Below are 21,924 nucleotides of genomic sequence, written 5' to 3'. Positions count from 1 at the left end.
TGCTTAAAAACAGGAACCATATTGTAGAGGCTGACTCCTTTTAAAATATTTTGATAGGGATAAACCCAGATATGTATATGGTTAAACAAAATACACAGATGGAGGAGAAAATGCAGTAAAGAAATCTAAGCAAGAACATAATAGTACATATAAATTGATTATTTTTAAAGGAAATACAAAGTAGTACAAACCACAGTCTCATGCTTAGAGTCAAGTAATAGAGATGAAATGTATATAAATGTTTATATAACAAATGGCATATATAACTCAGACCATAACACTAAACAGCATTTTAAAAATATAAGAGGCAGGGGCGCCTGGGTGGCTCAGTTGGTTTAAGTGTCCAACTCTTAATTTTAGCTCAGGTCATGATACCATGGTTGTGAACTGAGCCCTGCATTGGGCTCCACGATGGGTGTACAGCCTGCTTGGGATTCTCTTTCTCCCTCTCTCTCTCTCTCTCTCTGTCTGTCTCTGCTCCTCTGCCATTTGCATGTGCACGCCCATTCTCTTTCTCTCTCTCCAAAGAAATAAACTAAAAAAAAAAATAGTAATAAAAAAATAAAACTACAAGAGGCAAATAGTGAAAGGATATTTGGGTCCATCAAATGGCACAAATTGTGGATTAGAAACAGAATGTAATCCCTGATTGAAAAGAAGGCACACCATCCAAGGTTCAGGAGACATTTGTCAGACCAGGAATGGTAAATGGGTTTCAACTCAAGCACTAACCCTCAATGATTGGTAATATCAACTTGCAAAGTTCTTAAAATAAATGCTGAGCAGGAGAAAATATTGTTAATAGTGATATTTACTATGGTGTGGTAGTATTTGACATCTTTGCCTTAGACCTAAGAAGACAAAGCTATCATTGGCTAACTAGATCATCGAAGTCTTCAACTTCTTTATATTTCTAAGTAAACAGAGCTTAGAGTCACTTCCAGAATGTACTTGAGGAGAATGAATAGAGAATCCCAGATTTGAAAGATTTAAATCACAGATACAAAATCCTTTTTGATAAAGTTCTGTGGTTGATTTTATGGATTTTATATGTTAGAACATAGTATCAGAAGAATAATGGGGGAAGATGGAGTGTTGCAGGGGGATGGGGAGGTAGGCAAAGGAAGGAGAAAATGCAATCTTTCAGAATCAGGGCATAAAGACAGGATACATCCATGCTGAGAGGTACTTTAGAAAGTAGGTTCAACAAAGATCTATTTTAAAAAAACCTTTTCATATAGAAATTCACACCTACAAAAATTGCAAAATGAAAAGAGTATAAGGAATACCTGCATATCCTTTCCCAGATTCACCTGTTAAATTTTATTATCATTTGCATGCATTCTCTATTTTATATCGATATATACATACATACTTTATTTTGGGGGACATTGGAGGGTAAGTAACATTCACAATTGCTCTTTACTGCTAAACACTTCAGAGTGTATTTCCTTAGATTCTTTTATATAATCACAGTATAGTCATCAACCTCATAAATTTACACTCATACAACAATTTAATTTCCTGCCTATATTCCAATTTTGCCAGCTGATCCAGCACAGGACCAGTCTAGGATCAGGTATTATTTTTGTTACTGTCTCTTTGGCTTCCTTTAATCTGGAACATTTTCACAGTCTTTGTCTTTTACACACTAATATTTTTGAGAATACACACCTCTCCCCAGAACCTTTCTTCTTATTATTCCCATTGTGATTAGACTATGCACTCTCTGATGGCATACTGCAATACTCAACTGTCTTAGTCCTTCTCAGTGTATCACATCTAGAGGCACACAGTGTTCATCTGTTCCTCATAAGTGATGATAATTTTCATCAGTCAAGAAATTACCCAATTATTCCACTGCATAACTACTGTTTGTTTTTTTCCCCCTCTTGTAAGTAATAAGCAATTTGTAGGGAGAGCTTAAGACCATGCAAATATTCTGCTCCTTTTCAAAATTTCCTCTTCTATTGAGAACACACTGATGATTCTTACATGATTCAATCTTGATCATGATTAACTGCAAAATGACTTTGTAACTCTAGCACTCTCTTCACAGTGTACCATTCAGCTTTTGGCTTTATATTACAAAAGCAGGAGACGACTCTTCACCATTTTTTATCATCAGTATGGATTCACGAATTCCTACATTTTTCAATGCTTTATAATTCATGTTATTCTTAATTTTTCCATTGCTTTAATCTTGCTTCTTGGTTTTTCCAGTGGACAGAGCTATAAATATATATACCTAAGTATACACATATATACTTATATAAATGTACATTAAGATTGCTCTTTAAAAACAGGTTTCCTTGGGGTGCCTGGGTGGCTCAGTTGGTTGAGTAGCCAACTCTTGATTTCGGCTCAGGTTATGATCCCAGGATAGTAAGATCAAGCCCTGCATTGGGCTCTGCCCTGAGCATGGAGCCTGTTTTAAGATTCCCCCATCCCTCTCCCCCTTTGACCCTCTCCCTGCTTACACTTGTGCTCTCTAAAATAAGGTTTAAAAAAAAAAAAGTTTCCTTTCAGGATTAACAGGAGAGTCTTAAGACCCAAGTGCAAAAGGAAGGGGGAGAGAGAGTTGTTCCTGTCTATTCATTCTGGTCAGACTGTTTTGTCCTTTCTTCCAGTATAAATAGGAAAGAAGTCCTAGCTGTGTAATCCAGAAACTTTACAGGTCACTAATCAAAAGAGAAACAACATTACATGATATTTGGATCAAGAGATGCTGAGTAGCCAACACTCAGTGAAATACCTTACAGAGTACCTAAAGACTGAAGCGGATAATGGTTTTAGCATTGGTTTTTTTCCTTCAGAGCTCCCACTAGGGAAAAAGGGAGAAAATTCTGATTTCTTCCCTAAGCCAGTCAAAGACAAGGACAGAGATGAACTTTTCCAAACTAAAGTTCAAAGAAATGTTAACAGAACATGTAACAAACACACAATTGGAAAATGGTGCGTTAAAAGAAGCTTTTTTTTTTTTAGCCACAAGACTCCCAGAGCCTATAAAAATGATACTATACATTATGATAGGGGAATACAATATGTAATCATTCTCAAACATGTTTGACCGTTGCTTTTTTTAGGGAATACTAATTATCTATCACCTGAAAAACTCCCAAGAAGTAGGGCACCTGGGTGCCTCAGTTGGTTAAGCGTCCAACTTCGGCTCAGGTCATGATCTTGCAGTCTGTGAGTTTGAGCCCTGCGTCGGGCTCTGTGCTGACAGCTCAGAGCCTGGAGCCTGCTTCTGAATTCTGTGTCTCCCTCTCTCTCTCTGCCCCTCCCCCGCTTGTGCTCACTCACTCAAAAATAAACAAAAAAAATTAAAAAAAAAACAAAAAACAAACAACTCCCAAGAAGAATTTGTGTAACATTAGCTTAAGAGCTTTACAAAATAGGAATTAGGGGAACTACAATGAACCAGTCCATATATATAGTTCAAGGTAATGTACCCTTCATAAGTAATTTACTAGACCACCTTGTAGTCAAAATTCAATTTTAACTTTGCAGAAATTTACACCATAATTATTTTTATTGTATTATATTAAAAGCCAATACCAAGTTTTAAAGAATTAACATAAATCTTACACAATTTCTTCCAGAAAACAGTAAGAGAGAATACTTTCCAACCTGTTTTATGAAGCCACTATTACTCTGATACCAAAACCAAACAAGGCAGGGGTGCCTGGGTGGCTCAGTTGTTTGAGTGTGCGACTTCAGCTTAAGTTATGATCTCACAATTTGTGAGTTCGAGCCCGGCACCAGGCTCACTCCTGTCAGGCAGAGACCCCTTTGGATCCTGTCTCCAGTCCACCCTCTGCCCCTCCTCCCACTTACGTGCTCTCTCTCTCTCTCTCTCAAAAATGAATAAACATTAAAAAAAAAAAAAGATTAAAAAAAAGAGAAACAAGACAGGGCACGTGCACATGGCACACACACACACATACACAAACATTATCTCTCATGAACGTAGAAGCAAAACTCCCCAATTAAATTTTAGCAAATTCTACCCAACAAGGTATAAAAAAAAATACACTACAGCTAAGTGGGATTTATTCCAGGTATGGTTCAATATCTGAAAATCAATAACTTATCACATCAACAGACTAAAGAAGAAAAATCAAATGATGCTATCCATTGGTGTAGAAAAAGTATTTGACAAAATTCAACACAATTCATGATAAAAACTCTCAGTACACTAGGAGTAAAAATCACGATCCATAAGAGTAAAACTAATAAACTGGATCTCAGAAAAATACCTTTTGCTCTTTGGAAGACTCTGTTAAGAGGATGAAAAGTCACATTATATATACTGAGAAAAAATATTTCCAAATCACATATATGACAATCTCATAAAAGGCAACTACAAAAACACTTGCAGGTAACATAATACTTAATGGTGAAAGACTTAATTATTTCCTTCTAAGATCAGGAACAAGGCAAGGATGCCTGCTCTCATCACATAGTTTAACACAGTATTGAAGTTTTAGACACTATACTAATGCAAGAAAGAGAAATAAGACAGATTGAAAAGGAAAAATAAAACTGTCTCTATCTGCAGACTACAGTGTGATTTTCTATGTAGAAAATTCCAAAGAATCTGCAAACATTTCCTAGAACAAGCAATTTCAATTAAGGCCACAGTACATAAGACAAACAATTTTACCTGCATTTCTGTATACTGACAATGAACAGGTGGAAACCAATCAAAAATGCTATACCATTTTCAATTGCTCCACAGAAAATAAAACACTCAGGTATAAATCTAAAGAAATGTGTACAGGATCTGGGGTGCCTGGGTGGCTCAGTTAAGCATCGACTCTTGATTTCGGCTCAGGTTATGATCTCACGGTTCATGAGTTTGAGTCCCATGTCAGTCTCTGTGCTGGTAGCATGGAGCCTGCTTGGGATTCTTTCTCTGCCCCTTCCCAGCTCATGCTCTCTCTCTCTCTCAAAATAAGTAGATAAACATTAATTATTTTTAAATAATAAAGAAATGTGTACAGGATCTGTATAATGAAAATTATGAAGCGTCAATGAAAGAAATTAAAGAAGAACTAAATACTTGCAGAGTCACACTGTGGTCATGGACTGAAGACTCAACATATTAAAGATGTCAATTCTCCCTATAGTGATCTATAGGTTTAATCTAATCTTATCAAGTTTCTTTGTGGATACAGACAAGCTTATTGAAGGCCCTAGAATACCCAAAATAATGTTGAAAAAGAAAAATAAAGAAGGAATGACTCTTCCTGATATCAAAGGTTATCATAGAGCTGCAGTAATCTAAACAGTGGTACCATCTTGAAATAAATGGAAATCAGTGGAATAGAATATAGAACCCAGAAACAGATCCAAATCAATATGCTTAATTTTTGGCCAAGAAGCAAAAGCAATTCAATGGAGGAGGGAGGGTTTCTTCAATAAATGATGCTGGAGCAATTGTACATCCAGAAATAAAACCAAAACAAAGCACAAACAAACAAAAAAAAACCCTTGACCTAAACCTCACACACTCAAAACTGATCATATACTTACATGTAACTGATAAATTTGATCTCATCAAAATTAAAAACTTTTGTTCTGTGACAAGACTCAGTTAAGAGAATGAAAAGACATTATATACTGAGAGAAAATATGTCTAAATCACATATATGACAAAGACTTTGTGTCTAGAATATATAAATAAAACAATCCTCAAACTCAATGTTAAAACAATCTACTTAGAAAACAGGCAAACACAAACACAATCATTTCATCAAAGAGGATACATAGAAGGCAAATAAACACATGAAAAGGTATTTAACATATTAGCTATTTAGTGAAATACAAATTTAAAGTATACTGAGGTCTATCAATGCATACCTATTAGAATGGTTAAAATAAAAAAGTGATAACCCCAAATGCTGACAAGAATACAGGAGAAACTGGATCACACATACACTGCTGCTGATAATGTAACATGGTACAGATACTCCGGGAAATACTGTGGAAGTTCTTGTCAAACTAAAAATGGACCCAGCAACTGCACTCATAGGTATTTATCCCAGGAGTTCACACAAAAACCTGCAGATGAATGTTCACAGCAGCTTTATTTATAATAGTCAAAACCTGAAAACTACCCAAATGTCTTTCATTGGGTCAGTGGCTACACAAATTGTGGTACATACATATTATGGACTACTGCTTGCCAATAAGAAGGAAGAACTATAATTCATGAAACAAGTTGGATGAACTCCAAGGATATATGCTAAGTGAAAAAAGCCACTCTCTAAAGTTTGGACACACACTGCATGATTCTGTTTATGTTACATTCATGAACTAACATAATTACAGAGATGGAGAACACATTAGCAGTTGCCAGGGACTAGGTTTGGCTATAAAGGAGTAACGACATGGAATCCTGTGGGGATGATATAATTGAGTATCTTCTTTTTTTTATTAACTTGTTTTTTTATTTTTTTAAATTTACATCCAAATTAGTTAGCATATAGTGAAACAATGATTTCAGGAGTAGATTCCTTAGTGCCCCTTACCCATTTAGCCCATCTCCCCTCCCACAACCCCTCCAGTAACCTTCAGTTTGTTCTCCACATTTATGAATCTCTTCTGTTTTGTCCCCCTCCCTGTTTTTATAGTATTTTTGTTTCCCTTCCCTTATGGTCATCTGTTTTGTCTCTTAAAGTCCTCATATGAGTGAAGTCATATGATTTTTGTCTTTCTCTGACTAGTTTCACTTAGCATAATACCCTCCAGTTCCATCCACGTAGTTGCAAATGGCAAGATTGCATTCTTTTTGATTGCCGAGTAATACTCCATTGTATATATATACCACATCTTCTTTATCCTTTCATCCATCGATGGACATTTGGGCTCTTTCCATACTTTGGCTATTGTTGATAGTGCTGCGATAAACCTGGGGGTGCATGTGTCCCTTCGAAACAGCACACCTGTATCCCGTGGATAAATGCCTAGAAGTGAAATTGCTGAGTCGTAGGGTAGTTCTATTTTTAGTTTTTTGAGGAACCTCCATACTGTTTTCCAGAGTGGCTGCAGCAGCTTGCATTCCCATGTAGTTGAGTATCTTGACTGAAGTATCTAACACTAATGTATTATCCTGTGAATTTACAATTACCCAAAATAAAATGTTGAAAGAAATTCAATGGCAGCTAACACCAATTAGCAGACTGTCTTGATTGATATTCCAATGTATACAGCTTTCCAGAGACAACATACTTCAAATTTGTACTGACTAAAAAAGTTTCTTCCCAAATAAGCTACAATTCTGCTGCCATTTTATTACTATTACTTGGTTACAACAACAGCAAGGTCAATTCCTTTATAAATATTGCACCTTTTGACTCTTCTGACTGTAATTTAATCTACTAGTTACCACTAAAATGTGTTTTGTGGGTTTTGGTCATCAATGAGCTATTTGTAAAACATGCATTCCAAATTTTTTTCTGATAGTAATGTTTATGTAAATTGATTAATATAATTTTATTTTACTTAATCCTGCTTTAACCCAAACACATACATTCATATGAATATTACCTGTGGCTGTGGAATACAATGTGGCCCCAGTTAACATATATAGATCTGATGATGATCTATAATTTTCAAACTCCCATGATTTTTCAGAGAACTAATTTTTAGGTTCTAATACTGATCAAATTTGTTTAAAATGTCTGTGCCATAAATGTAACTAAACATGTGAGTGGGCAAGAAAGCACATGCCACTTATTTGGTTCAAAGTAACCTTTAGTAAATTGGAAAAAATATGTATTTATTTTTCCTAAAGGAAATGAAGAAGGTTACATACAAGTTAGATTTAACATCAAGTTAAAAGGCACCAGCGTGGCTCAATCAATTAAGTATTTGACTTCGGCTCAAGTCATGATCTCACGGTTCATGGGTTCGAGCCCCTAATCAGTCTCTGTGCTGGCAGCTCAGAGCCTGGAGCCTGCTTCAGATCCTGTGTCTCCTTCTCTCTACCCCTCCCCACTCATGTGGTCTCTCTCTCAAAAATAAAGAAACATTAAGAAAAATTAAAAAAAATATATCAAATGCTAATATAGTACTGATAAGAGCCAATATAGACACTATGTGTTTTGTTTTTTTTTTTCACATTTAAGAAATAGTAAAATAAATGTTTAGAATTTAGGACAGAAACTAGATCAGATAGAGGAAAGGTTAAATGAGGAAAATAAAATTAATTTTAAATAATTATTCTAAAAACAACACAGATTTATATGGTCCTGAAAAAGGCTTAGACAGAAAAAAAAAGTTTGGACATTCTGCTGGAAAAATGTCTTAATCATAAAGGTCAACAACATAACAATGAAAGCTGTACAAATTTTACCTATATAAACTTTCAACTATGTTTTTAAGTTGTCAACTACTTGAGGATGGAGTAAATGAAATTTAAGTCTCTTAAGTTTACAAGCTCTCAGCTGTTCATCATCAAATGTGATAGCTATCAAAGGATTATTGCTAATGAAGAACTTATCACTATCAAGTGAAACAAGTTACCAATTAGAACACTAAATTTAGGGATGCCTGGGTGGCTCAGTCATTTGAGAATGGGACTCCTGATTTCGGCTCAGGGAGATCCCAGGATTGTGGGATCGAGCTCGCTCAGCGCTGAGGTTGTTTACGATTCCCTCTATCTGTCTCTGTCCTTTCCCCCTGGGCCCCTCTCCCCAGCTCGTGAGCTGTCTCAAATTAAAACAACAACCCCCCAAAATCCACCAAATTTTAAAAAGTAAATAGAATTAAAGATCAGAGGTTGGCAAACTATGGTCCAAGGGCCAATACTGGGTTGCCATCTGTTTTTGTCAATCAAGTTTTATTGAAACACAGCTATGCCCATTTGTTTATGTATTGTCTATTGTTGATTTTGCCTTTCAACAGTAGAGCTGAACAGTTGTGACAGACTGAATGACTCTAAAAGGCTAAGATATATACTATCTGACCCTTTACAGAAAAAGTTTGGTGATTCCTGACTTATACTAAGAAGTTCTTTAAGGCTACTCATATTACTATTTCTCAATAGTAAGAAAACCATTTCCACATCTTAGGTATATTCATTATCTGAAAGTAGCATAAGATCATATGTTGAGATGAAACTAAAAACGTAGGATGAAAATGCCATCTTTTTTTGTCAAGTAGAAATCTCAATTTTAAAAGTTGAAAATGGGGTTCCTGGGTGGCTCAGTCGTTAAGCATCTGACTTCGGCTCAGGTCATGATCTCACAGTTTGTAAGTTCAAGCTCTGCATTGGGAGAGCACGAGCCCTGGGTGAACACCACTTCTCTCCCTCTGCCCATGGGATTTTCTCTCTCTCTCTGCCCCTCTTGTGCCTTCTCTCTCAAACAAACAAACAAACAAACAAGTCGAAAATGGGCTCTAGTAACTCTCTAAGCTGATGCCAGTCAATGAAATGGATACCTAAGAAGGCCTTGAACAGGTAAAAGTAAAAACATGTCAAGTTAAGCAGATAATATAGGAAATATAATTATTAAAAGAGTAATTACTTACGCTGTATGTGAATGAGCTGCTTTGGCATCTTAAATTCCCCAGGATAGATAGACTCATAGTAAGCAATATTACTTTCTGCCTCTGGGACTGGTATGACCATATTATCCCTCTTCTCGCCATACACCTGCTGTGCTGAAATAGCCCGCTGAAGATGGTGTTCCTAAAAGAGGAAAAAATAGGTAAGTCTATGTATTTTAAAATAGCCAACAGAACGTATACTTTATGAAGAGGTTTTTACTTTAAAAATAGAAGGACTTTAGGGGCATATGGGTGGTTCAGTTGGTTAAGTGTCAGACTTCGGCTCAGGTCATGATCTCATGGTTTGTGGGTTCAAGCCCCACATTGGGCTCTGTGCTGACAGCTCAGAGCCTAGAGCCTGCTTCAGATTCTGTCTCCCTCTCTCTCTGCCCTCCCCCACTCGTGCTCTCTCTCAAAAACAAACATTAAAAAAATTAAAGAAAAATAAAAAGAAGGATTTTAATAGCTTTGAAAGGATGCTGACAATACAGTTAGTGGTAAAAACATATTAAGAAGAAACAAGGTTTTGTTAAATACACTGTATACTTTCTCAATTTAAGAAAGGTATTACACTGAAATTGAGTTAAATTATACAAAAGATTCCAAAAAATTGACTAAACTGTTAAAGTTTGCATTTTATAGATGAAATTCAAAGAAAAAGGGTTAAAACATTTAAATTTGTATGAAGAAAGATATGGATAAAAAATTATTCTAATCTCCTTTTTCATAGAATGCTTCATAAATGTGGAAAAATACCTTCATATACATCAACTAATATCTTTTAAAAGAAAGAGATTATTATCTCCATTTTTAGTTTATGAAATGGACACATTCAAACCTGGTCTTTTGTCTCTATAACCCCTTATGAATTTCCAGATCCCTTTTGAATCATACTGGAGTGAGGACAGGGGTTGAAAGCATAGGCTTCAGAGTCTGTGACTCCTGGAAAGATACTTTAGTTTTCTAAATCTGTTTCCTACAGAAAGAGAAAAATAATCTACTTTATAGAGTTGGTTGGAGGTTTAAGTAACATAAATGTGCCTGAAATGTTTAGTATAATGTGTGGCATATAGCATATAACAGGTACTAAAAATAAACTTTGATTTAGTCACCACACAGAAAGATTTTACCAGTTTGTGATACCACCAGCGCCATAAAAATACCTGTTCTCACCCAGCCCATGTATCATCACTGAATTTTGGTAAATGTTTCATTAAACTGATTTTTAAAAAAATATATAAAATACAAGTTTAAGGACAAAAAAATATTCCAATGGTATGAAAACAGAGAATTCCAGTCCTCATATTCAGGTAAGATTTAAAATTCAGATAGGATTCTCCTATGCAACACACAGAGCTTTATTTCTAGGGCGCTGGTTCACTTGATATATCCTGGAGATCTTTCCACACTGACACTTCTACTACAATTTTGCAACAGCTGCCTTGTGTCCTACTATATGGATGTACCTGACTTATTTAACCAGACACCAACTGATAGGGAAAAAACATTACAAAACAAAACCAAACCCTGGAAACAACCTAAGTGCCTACCTTTTTCCCTGAATGCTACAAAAATCACTCCTGTACTGTTACATACAAGACAGCTTTGTGGCTTGGTGAAAGCACTGCAAATGAAAGTCCTCAAAGGACACATGGGGTTCCAACAAAATACTGCCTGCAGCATCTTAATGAGACTTTTAAATTTTAAAATCATCCATCTAGTTATTTTAGGTTAATTTCTTTATAAGGATGATTAACTTTTTCTTAAATTTTGCTGCTGTTTGCTCATTTTCAAAAGTGCTTTTCTTTCTCGACATTTAAATAGATTATTTCTTTTCTAATATTAAGGAAATTGGCTCCAGGTAATACATTTTCCAAGTATTTTCCTTAAATTTGACTTCTGTTTTTATTTTTTCCATGCAAGAACGTTCTGTTAAATTTATTAATCTTTTTCCTTTATGGTTTTGTCATGTTTAATAAGAGGTATAAATTGTATAGTCACAAACCAGGGTGTACACAAATTCTTTTTTATAATTCAATTTGATCTTTGATTTAGGTTCCCTACTGGCTAATTGTATCTTTATACTTTAGTATAGTTTGTTGTCATATCTACTGGCCCTTATCTATTGACACAGGGTGCTTCTGTAAGCTCCAGCTGGGAAGTCAGTCACATGTATACTTTTTCTATTCTCAGATTCCCTTAAATGTTGAGAAAAATTTTCTTTGACCTCTGCCCTGCATACTTATACCAAACTCAAGAAGGGAGTGGGGAAGCAAGGCACATTACTCTTAATTTGCATTTTGTTCCTAATTTAGAACAGTTAATCTATTATCACTTGTGGAGGTGAACATGAGACATACGGTCTTTTCCTTTTTTTGTATAAGGACAGACGATGGCAAGCCACTTTTCCTAATGTCATGCATAAAATCATCTATTCTCTTTATGATTAAAAATGTGCCAGTATTGGGATGCCTGGGTAGCTCAACACGCGACTCTTGGTTTCAGCTCAGGTCATGATCTCATGGTTTGTGGGATCAAGGCCAGCATCCAGCACCACACTGACAGTAGGAGCCTGTTTGGGATTCTCTCGCCCTCTCCCTCTCTCTGCCACTCCCCTCCACACACACCTCTCTCTCTCAAAATAAATAAATAAACTTAAAAAAAATGTGCCTGTATCCTAGAATAAATTTCCCTTGCACTTGGGAGTATTCCTAAACTTTTTTCCTACTCTATCCAATTGTCCCTTATGCCAGATTTAACTGATTTTAATAGTGTAGCCTCATACTACATTTCATTATCTAGTAAGGCAACTCCTCCCTCATAATTCCTTTTTCAGAATATTCCTGGCTATCTCATTTATTTTTCTAGATGAACCATAAAGAAAATTACTTTCCAGGTGTGAAATAGAACCCTTAAAATGTTTTGACTTTTATAGGCAATATGGTATGCCGGTTAAGAACATGGACTTTGGCAACCAAGAGTGCTCTGGATCTGAATGTTGGCTCCATGGTTTACTAGCTCTAGGTCTTTAGGACTTGAGACAAGATATTTATCCCAGCATGTTTTATTATCTCTAAGTGTACATTGTGCACTTACCTTATGGAATTGTGATTAAAATGCATGAAACATACTATTCAACATATGGTAGCAAATATGTATCTTTTATTATTAGAAAAACTAAAGAATGTTCTATATGCTTAACAGTTACCATTTATAGTCTCTGTAGCTTGAACAGTGTCCTGTAGATTTTTCCTTATGGTTTTATCTATTTTCCATAACTATGAAACCAAATTTTTATTTATTAATATTAGAGTGAATACTTCCTGCCCTAAAAAACCTTTTTTTTTTTTTAAATAAAATACTTCCCACAATTTCCTCCTATCTTTAACAGTCAAGAAAATATTTTCCCCCTAATACATGGCTTACAGGGGTAGTGTCATAATGTGTGCAATATACTTTTGAATGGTTCAATTATAGATACATTTTATTATAGAGTAAAAAATAAACTGCAAAACTAACAAGTTTGGAATCTAGGTTGTTCAGCTTTTCTCTAAGTTTGAAAATTTTTATAATAAAAAGTTAGATGAAGAATAGGGTACGAAGGACCCTAACTGTGTAGAGTATAAAAGACTTATGGTTAAGTTCTAAGTCTTTCAAAGCATTCCTCAACAACTGGGATATAGCTATAACTTTATATATCCCTATTTTCCCTTTCCCCATGTATGTATGAGGACTTTAAGACAGGAAGGGGACCAAACACAGGCCACTATGGCTGGAGCATGGTGAGTGAGCGAGAATAACAGATGCTGTCTGCTCGGGGGATTAGCACCAAATCATGCACAGTCATTGGTCATGTTAAGGATCTGTCCTTTTACTAAGGGCAATAGTGGCTGAAAGGTTTTAAAAGATCACCTTGGTTGCTACGTAGATAATAAACCATATTCTATAAAATGGAATATGTGCAGACTTTAAATGGCTCAGAATAATATTTAATATGGAAAAAAAACAACTTATTAAAAAGTTGTAAAATCTTTTTACATCTTTTAAAAAGATGTAAAAACTGTATGTTCAGGATATTTGTAGTAATTAATCTTTTTTAAAATAAAAAGATATAATTGAACATAAGCACATTCACAAAAAAGTCTAAAAGTAGATGAGCATATATATAAAACAAATCTCTATATTCTTTTATTCCTTTCCCTGCTTTATTTTTTCACAGCACTTACCATCCTCTGACATCTCATATACCCGTTTACTATTGTCACCCCTTTCTCCTCACCCTCCTCTGCCACCCCAATCTAAGCAGCATGAAGACAGGGACTTTTGTCTATTCTGGTCACTGTTAAACAGCCACCCTAAAACAAGAGCTGGGCACAAAGCATAGTGCTTAAATATTTGCTGAATAAATATGTATGTATGTATGTATGTGTATACACATATACACATATGCACACACATGTATGCACGCACACACACAAAGTTTCAAAGTATAGACACCAAAGAGTTAACAAATTATCTCTAAGTGGTACAATTTTGAAATGCTCTTTTGTACGTTGTTTCCTATATTTTCTAAAATGTACCTATAATACTTTTGGACAAAAAAATATTTGAGTACATTTCACTAAATGATTTTATAAAACAGTGTTGATTTGTAAAAGACGTAATTTATTTGGTTCAGTAAAACCTTCCCCATTTAAGTTAGTTTAGTTCAAGAGTAAAATATACTTGCAGCTTTCTAGGAAAGTATTTTTAAAACCCAAAACTATATACATCTATTTCTAGGAAACAGAACAAATTACATTACAGTAACATCACATTATAAGTGAAAATGAGATTTTTAATTTGAGTAGGAAGATGTAGAATCGTGAAACCAAGTAACAAATGAATAAATGAGAATGAGTTCTGAATTCAATTCAATAAGTTATTGAATGCCTGGACTAAATACCTAAGACAGATAATCCAATTTTCAATTACAATTTATATAGAAAGTTAGATATTCACTGAAGATAAGATCTGTCAATGAAATTTTTGAATACATCTACTTGCAACATTAAATAGGTCAGCTGTGTTCCAATAATTTCAAATAGTCTAGTAAAGAGTATGACAGTTAAAAAAGACAAAATGCTGGATTCTAACCTTAGATTTTTTTTTTTTTTTTGAACTTTAGGACTTCTGAGAGGTCTTAACATACTAATGGAAATTGGGGTTGTTCAAGAACGGGGATGCAGTCCTTCCAAACTTATGACCACAGAATCATTTTTTTTTCAGAAAATATCTGTTAATAGCTCATGGAGAACTTCTGTAATAGTTTGGGAAATGCTGGTAGAGAACAAAAACTAGAGATACAGAGCAGAACATCTAGGATTAAATTTGTTCATTAACTCAGTCCATATTTATCGAGTGCCAACCATGTGCCTGGCACTGGGAACACAATGTTGTAAATAAAATACACACAGTTCCTAACATTGTAAAGCTTACACTCTACTAGAGAGCAGATACTAATACAATAGTCTTAAAAATAAATTGTACAGTGTGGTAAGTGCTATGAAGAAAAAGTACAATGTGTTATTGTAAACATAAATAGGAAAAGGATTTCAAGGACAGTATCATTTTCACTTGTGCAAAGCTAACATCTGCAGTAATGGGAGTTACTTAAAAGACTGTTTAAAAAAAAAAAAGGGAATAACTATGTTTGAAGACTACTTATACATTTGACACAGTGGGGAGGTAAAATTTATACTGTATTTATATTAAGCACAGTTGCAACTAAAAATTAATTACCAAAATATCAAGAACAATTATAATTTTTCATAAAATAACAGAGGCATAAATTCTCAAGTTTGGTTTTACAAGGAACAAAGTAAATAAAATTAAATGATCTAAAGAATTCTTTAATATTTGATCCCACATAAAATGGAGTTAGGTTAACTATAACTTATGATTAAGCAAATAACTTAAAAAGCTTCTTGTACTGCAAGTAATTATGTTTTCTATACATAGCAATATGAACAATAAAAAAGATCTGGAAAGACTGAACAATAATCTTTAGAAAGTTCAGAGGCACATCGTCATGTGTCCATGAAACTTGCTATCATGACACTAAGCTCCGTAAGTATTCACTCATGTTACTTCAGCCCACCTAGTACACAGGAAGAGCATGGGTTTTACAGACAGAATAAGAATACATAAGAATACGTAAGAATCCTAGCTTCCTCATAGACTCCAAGTCCAGCAAGTCACTTTGCTACCTATTTGTATTATTTTGGTTTTTTCCCCCCCTTACCCAACTTTCCCTCTCTTCTCTCACGCAGTTAATGCTTTTTTCTTTTACTCTCCTCTTTGTTACTTTTGCTTATCCCTAGAAAGAGGTTGCCCTTTCGGGTGCTTTTTTATGGTCTCTTTGTTAAATGCATTGGTAGTTAATGTGAAAGGGTTAACTGGTTCTAAACAGGGCATGTCACTTACATTTGAGAAGTCAGAAAATACCATTTTTATTGATTAAATGAGACTGACATTAGCTATGTGTAGATAAAAATTATCTGAAGGGACAGTATTGCAAAGGTCTCTTAAGCATATGCTCTGTGCTTTTGCTCACATGGATGAATGGCTACCTCTGCTGACATTACCATTCACCATGCCCCCGCTCCTCCATGGAAAATTCCCACTTGTTCTTCTAGGTCTATTTTAAAATTATCTTTCCTCTGCCTCATCTTAGCACAAATGCTCCCCAGTTTGTGCTTCTATAGTACTACATTCTCTATTTAGAAATTGTGTTGTAATTGTATATATACTGGTCTCTAAAATGTGGACACTATGTTTAATTAACCTTCAATTTTTTTCCTTTAAAAGATGTATTCTCTTGTATTATTTGGGGACTCTAAATTTTTTTTAAGGATGAAGACTAAATACAATTATCTTTGTAACTTGTTCAGCATCTAGTACTATATTTTGCTTTATTGCAGGCACTCAATACTTTGTTTTATAATATCTAATAAATATTAGCAAACCGAAAAGAGCTATTTAAGGTCATTTTGTACAAATTCCTAAATAAAGATTAAATTATATTCACTTATTAAGTTTTTGTTTAAGCAAATAATGACCTTAACACTTAGACGTAACAACAATTAGGACCACATTTAGACCCTCTGGGTTAAGAAATTAAAACACGCTATTATAAGCAACAATATATGAAATTCCTTATGGGGAAATAAGTGATTACTAATTTATAAAAAGCCACTTGAGAAATTTAACCCCTGATTATTTACGCATGTAGAGCTAGACTCCACTGCTACTTGAACACAAAGGCTGAGCTGCATTACTTTCTCTTCTATTCTCTGATGACATTTCTAAGAACTAAACATCAGTGCCTATTCAGGAACATGGCTTCAGCAAGGACTGTGTAGTTTTCTACATCCAAACACCCAACTCACGATTGGCTCATTAGAAGAACTTTCTGACTGGTTTCCCTGCTTCCATTTTTTACCATTCTTCATAGAATAGCCAATCTGTTAATATGCAAGTCATGCCATTGTTCCATTTAAAATATTCCAGTTATTTCTTACCTCATTCAGAATAAAAGCCAAAGTTCTTAAAACTGCTTACAAGGTCCCAAATGATTTGTATTCCCCCTTTTCTGGCATCATTCACTATTTTCCTCTTCATTCACTTTGCTTTTCCATACTAGATTATTTGTTTTTCAAACTTAAATAGCTTGCTCCCTCACCTTCTTCAAGTCTTTGTTCAAAAGTCATCTTTGCACAAAGATCATTCTTTGCCAGCCACCAGAATATCTAAACTTGAGGCTGACAATACCAAATGATGGTGAGGATGTGGAATAACTAGAACTCGCATACACGGTGTCACTGAGAAAAAGGTATGGAAGATCTTACCAAACATACCCATTCCACATGCCCAGTAATCTCACTCGTAGGTTAAATTTACACAAGCCCACAACAAGACGTGAATAAGACTATTCATATGGTTTTATTCATAGTAGTTCCAAAGTGGACACAACCCAGATATCCATCGATAGGACAGATGAACAAACCACGGTATAGTAATGTAGTGGAATAATACTCAGCAACAAAAAGGAACTACTTATACATGCAACAATATGAGTAAATCCCCAAAACACCGAGGTAAGTAAAAATAGCTTTATAAAAGAGTCCACATTCTTTGAGTCCATTTATGTGAAATTTTAAAACAGCCAAAATTAATCTATGGTGAAAAAAAATCAAAACAGTACTTGTTTCTGGGGAGTGGGGGTAAGGATTAATTGGGAAGGGGAATGAAGACACTTTCAGGGATGATGGTAACAATGCTCCATATCTTGATGAGGGTTGGGTTATGAAAGTATATGAGTTGTCAAAATTCAGCTAGCATATACTATTTGTGAATTTCTTTGTATGTGAATTTTACCTCAAAAGAAAACAACAGTAAATACTGAACTGTATTAATGACATGTATGTTGAAATATTTAGGAAATCATGCACTGATGTCTGCAATTTCCTTTGAAATGCATCAAAAAATGGATGGGGAGATGGATGGATAGGACATAAAGTAGAGTAAAATGTTAACAGTAGAAACTAGCTAGTGGGTATACAGGTCGTCACTGTAAATTCTTGAAACTTCACTGTATATGTTTGAAAATTTTCATAATAAAATGTTGCAAAAAAATATGAAATCTCTCTCATCTCTTAACTCTAGAACACTTTATCCCACCCCCTTGTTTTCCTCTATAGTACTTAGCTCCTTGCAGACTACTGAATTTACTTATTGTTTTATTTGTCTTATCTCCTTCTCCTTAAAATATAAGATCCATGAAGGTAGGAATTTGTTTTTTGCTTAGCTCTGCCATAGGTCTAGAACTGTGCCTAACACAAATACCGAAGAAATATTTATTGAATAGATGAGCCAGTGAATTGCGCCAATTATTTAAGGTCCACAAACTGTTCTGGTTTGGAATAGACTTCATAAAAAAACTAAGATTAAATTTCATAAAAGCAAAGAAACAAATTAAGGCTTAAACACATTTGGCTTTTGTATTTAAAATACTCATGTGAATAGTTAAAATAGTTGAACATATGGATTATTTGGGATGAAAAAGAACAATTCAATTCTTACTATTTTCTACAAGGAATAAATGGTAAAAGAACATAAAACTATTACCCTCTACCCCTTCTCCCACTTAGAGATCAATACTCTGAATTTACTTTATTTCTAGAGTATAAAACAGTAAAATAAGACCTTTGCTAAGGTACATGTAAAATAGTCCAGTGTTGTTTCTTCTCTGCGGTGTGAAATAGTGTCAACTTAGTCCATTTCTTACAAAATATTCAGGACATAAAGTATTATGTAACATGGTCAAAGGTAGCCCCAGACAAAATTAAGCTCAATTTTGTTGCTTGCCTTCTCATTCCTTTTTGCACCCCTTACATCCCTTTAGACTTGGCTTGTGCTGTATTTACTAAGAGCCTGCATGCCCAATGTGCTGACTGGCATGTGAAGGGGAAGGGACTGAAATTAGTTTCTTTCTACTCTCACAGAAGTGACAATCTAAATTTTTTTTTAATGTTTATTTATTATAGAGAGACAGACACAGAGCATGAGCAGGGGCGGGGGGGGGGGGGAGGAGGTAGAGAGAGGGGGAGACACAGAATCTGAAGTAGGCTCCAGGCTCTGAGCTATCAGCACAGAGCTGACGTGGGGCTCGAACTCACAAACTGTGAGATCATGACCTGAGCCAAAGTTGGTCGCCCAACCAACTGAGCCACCCAGGCGTCCCACAGAAGTGACAATCTAATTGGAATGCTTCCCTAAAAATTAAATGTAAAAAGGCTCAAAAATCTCTTGTTTCTGGTTATAATCTTTATGCTGATGACTTCTAAGCCTCTGACATATCCTGGAGAGCTAGCTAGTCATCTCTCATTATTTAATACCTTTTAACTCACACAGTCAAATAAAATACAAACGGTGTTTCTCATTTTGGGAGGTTACTACCCTAAATCAACAGTATTGAATAATCAAATTTAAACTTGTCTAAAATTAAATGTGTTTATATAATCTAATACAAACAAAAGCTATGCCAAGATTTAGTCCTTAGCCCTTGTACATATTCACTCTTGCAATTTCATCCATGATCATGGCGTTAACTGCCATTTGTATGCTGATGACATGATTCGAAACCTTAATTTCTAGCCCAGATTTCTGCTAAACTCTAGGCACATGTATAAAGACCTCTTACTATACGTTCCACAGACATACCTCACAGAACACGAACATGAACATCCCCACCTGCTGACTCTCCAAATCTGTTCTTGCTCTCGTAATACCTAATGCAGTGAATTGCACCATCATATATCTAGTCACGCAAGTCAGGAGACTTGATTTTTCCATCTCTCTCTTGCTTCCTACTTCCCCATTTCCAAATAAGGCCATCAGATCCTATAGATTTCTCATTCATTTTATGTCTAGAAATTATTCAGCTTTTTTTTTTTTTTTTAATCCTATTGTTACAGTTCAGGCAGCAACTAGCCTTCTTACTTCTAGTATCACTATCCTCTAATTCCCTTCTAACGCTACTGCCAGGGGCCTTTCTAAAAGTTAGATCCCATCACTCTGACATTTAACCCTTGGTTGTCTACTGCCTTCATGATGAAATTCAAACTTCTTGGCATGATCTAGCTCTAGCTAATTCTTCCAGTCTAACACTTTATTACTTTTTACCGATTTTCACACTCCAACCACAGGGAACACCTAAAAGAACTTGTTAGTGATACCTATATGTGATATTCCCTGTCTTTAAGTCCATCTAAACCTCTCTCTACTCCTTATACTTCTACTAGGATATCTACCCCTTTCATAAAGTCTCTTACAACTATTACATGACACTTTCATAGTGGTAGAATAGAAAATAGATACAGGTGATTTTTAAAATGTCTGTTTCATAAAAATTCAATTAAAATCCTCATGAAATTGAAAACTAAGCAAGTAAGAATTCAGAAAAAAACTTCCTGATAGGGGTTTCACCCTTAAACTACCTGCCTCACACATACCAGAAGGGACAGAGCACAATAGGTAGGGAAGAATACCAAGAATTAGAACAAGCTCAATAATAAGATATTTTTAAAAAGTCATTCATCTTGGATAAAATATTAATCTTTTTTTTAAAGTAGGCTCACGCCCAGCGTGATGCCCAATGTGGGGCTTGAACTCACGACCTTTGAGACTAAGACCTGAGCTAACAGCTGGACACTCAACTGACTGAGCCACCTAGGTGCCCCAGATAAAATATTAATCTACTTGGAAGAAACAACTTCGTGAAGTCCTTTATAACTTTGGGTATAAAGCCTTAGAATTTATTACTGTGTCTATTAATTCATCTTTCCAGAACTAAAATAGTAATAGCCAACATGTACTGAACATTTATTACATGCCAGGCCTTCGTATATCTTATTTCATTTAAAGCTCATAACAATGTATGTTATATACACACACAGAAAAAGATGTGGCAACTATCATCACGTATTTCACGTATTTCACGTATCAGTAAACTTGCCTAAGTTCATTCAATTAGCTGGATTCAAACCCAGCTGTGACTCTAGTATGAACTCTTAACAACTTCATTATATTAATTCCCCAAAAGATGTAGATTCCCCTCAGATTGCTTATTAGATGCAGTTGCTTATTAGATTGCTTATTAGATGCAAGATGTAACTATACAGTGGAGAGACTGGTCCACACCTTGACTAGGTGATCAAAACTAACATTATCAATGAGAGGCAGATAGGTATATGTGCCTCCAGATGTGATACCATGAGAATATGACATCCTTTATGTAATATTCTACCTGGGAGTGCAAAACCTGAATCTAATTGAGAAAACATCAAACTCAAAATGGGATCCTCTGTTAAAAATAAAAAAAATTAAAGAGACTGTAATCTTCAAAGACTATCTGTACCATAAAAGATTAAATACCCACTGAAATATTTAGGAATAAAGGACCATGATGTAGACAATTTAGTCTCACATGGTTTGGAAAAATATATTATGTATGTGCATGTGTTATACAAACACATACAATACATGATAGCATATGAAAAAGCAAACAATAAAGCACATTGGGCAAAATGTTAACAATTGGTATGTATGGGTGTACTACTCTTTCTTACAACTTTTTTGTAAACTTGAAATTATTTCCCAATAATAGCTTAAAAAAAAAAAAAAAAGAGTAAAAAGAGAGAAAAACAAGACTCCTTGAAATCCAGAGGAAGAGGTACAAGTACTTCTTCCAGAATTACTGCCAAGTAACTGCACTATCTCTGATCACATGTCAGTGAAAGTTTTCTGGCTCTTTAAATTAAT

General features: G+C 34.9%; 1 protein-coding gene across 4 annotated transcripts in view; it reads right to left on the bottom strand.

The window, feature by feature from the left end:
• EPC1 (enhancer of polycomb homolog 1) overlaps positions 1-21,924 on the bottom strand; it is a 93,706-nt gene that overhangs the window by 21,836 nt on the left and 49,946 nt on the right. For all 4 annotated transcript variants that reach the window (XM_019465194.2, XM_019465192.2, XM_019465197.2 and 1 more), the window contains exon 2: positions 9,544-9,703. In XM_019465194.2, the coding sequence (XP_019320739.1) occupies positions 9,544-9,703 (160 nt within the window). The remainder of the gene's footprint in view (positions 1-9,543; positions 9,704-21,924) is intronic.

Source organism: Panthera pardus, unplaced genomic scaffold, assembly GCF_024362965.1.
Source record: "Panthera pardus isolate Hobbes unplaced genomic scaffold, ASM2436296v1 HiC_scaffold_6, whole genome shotgun sequence".
NCBI classification, from domain to species: Eukaryota; Metazoa; Chordata; class Mammalia; order Carnivora; family Felidae; genus Panthera; species Panthera pardus.
This window is presented reverse-complemented; position numbering and strand designations above follow the sequence as displayed.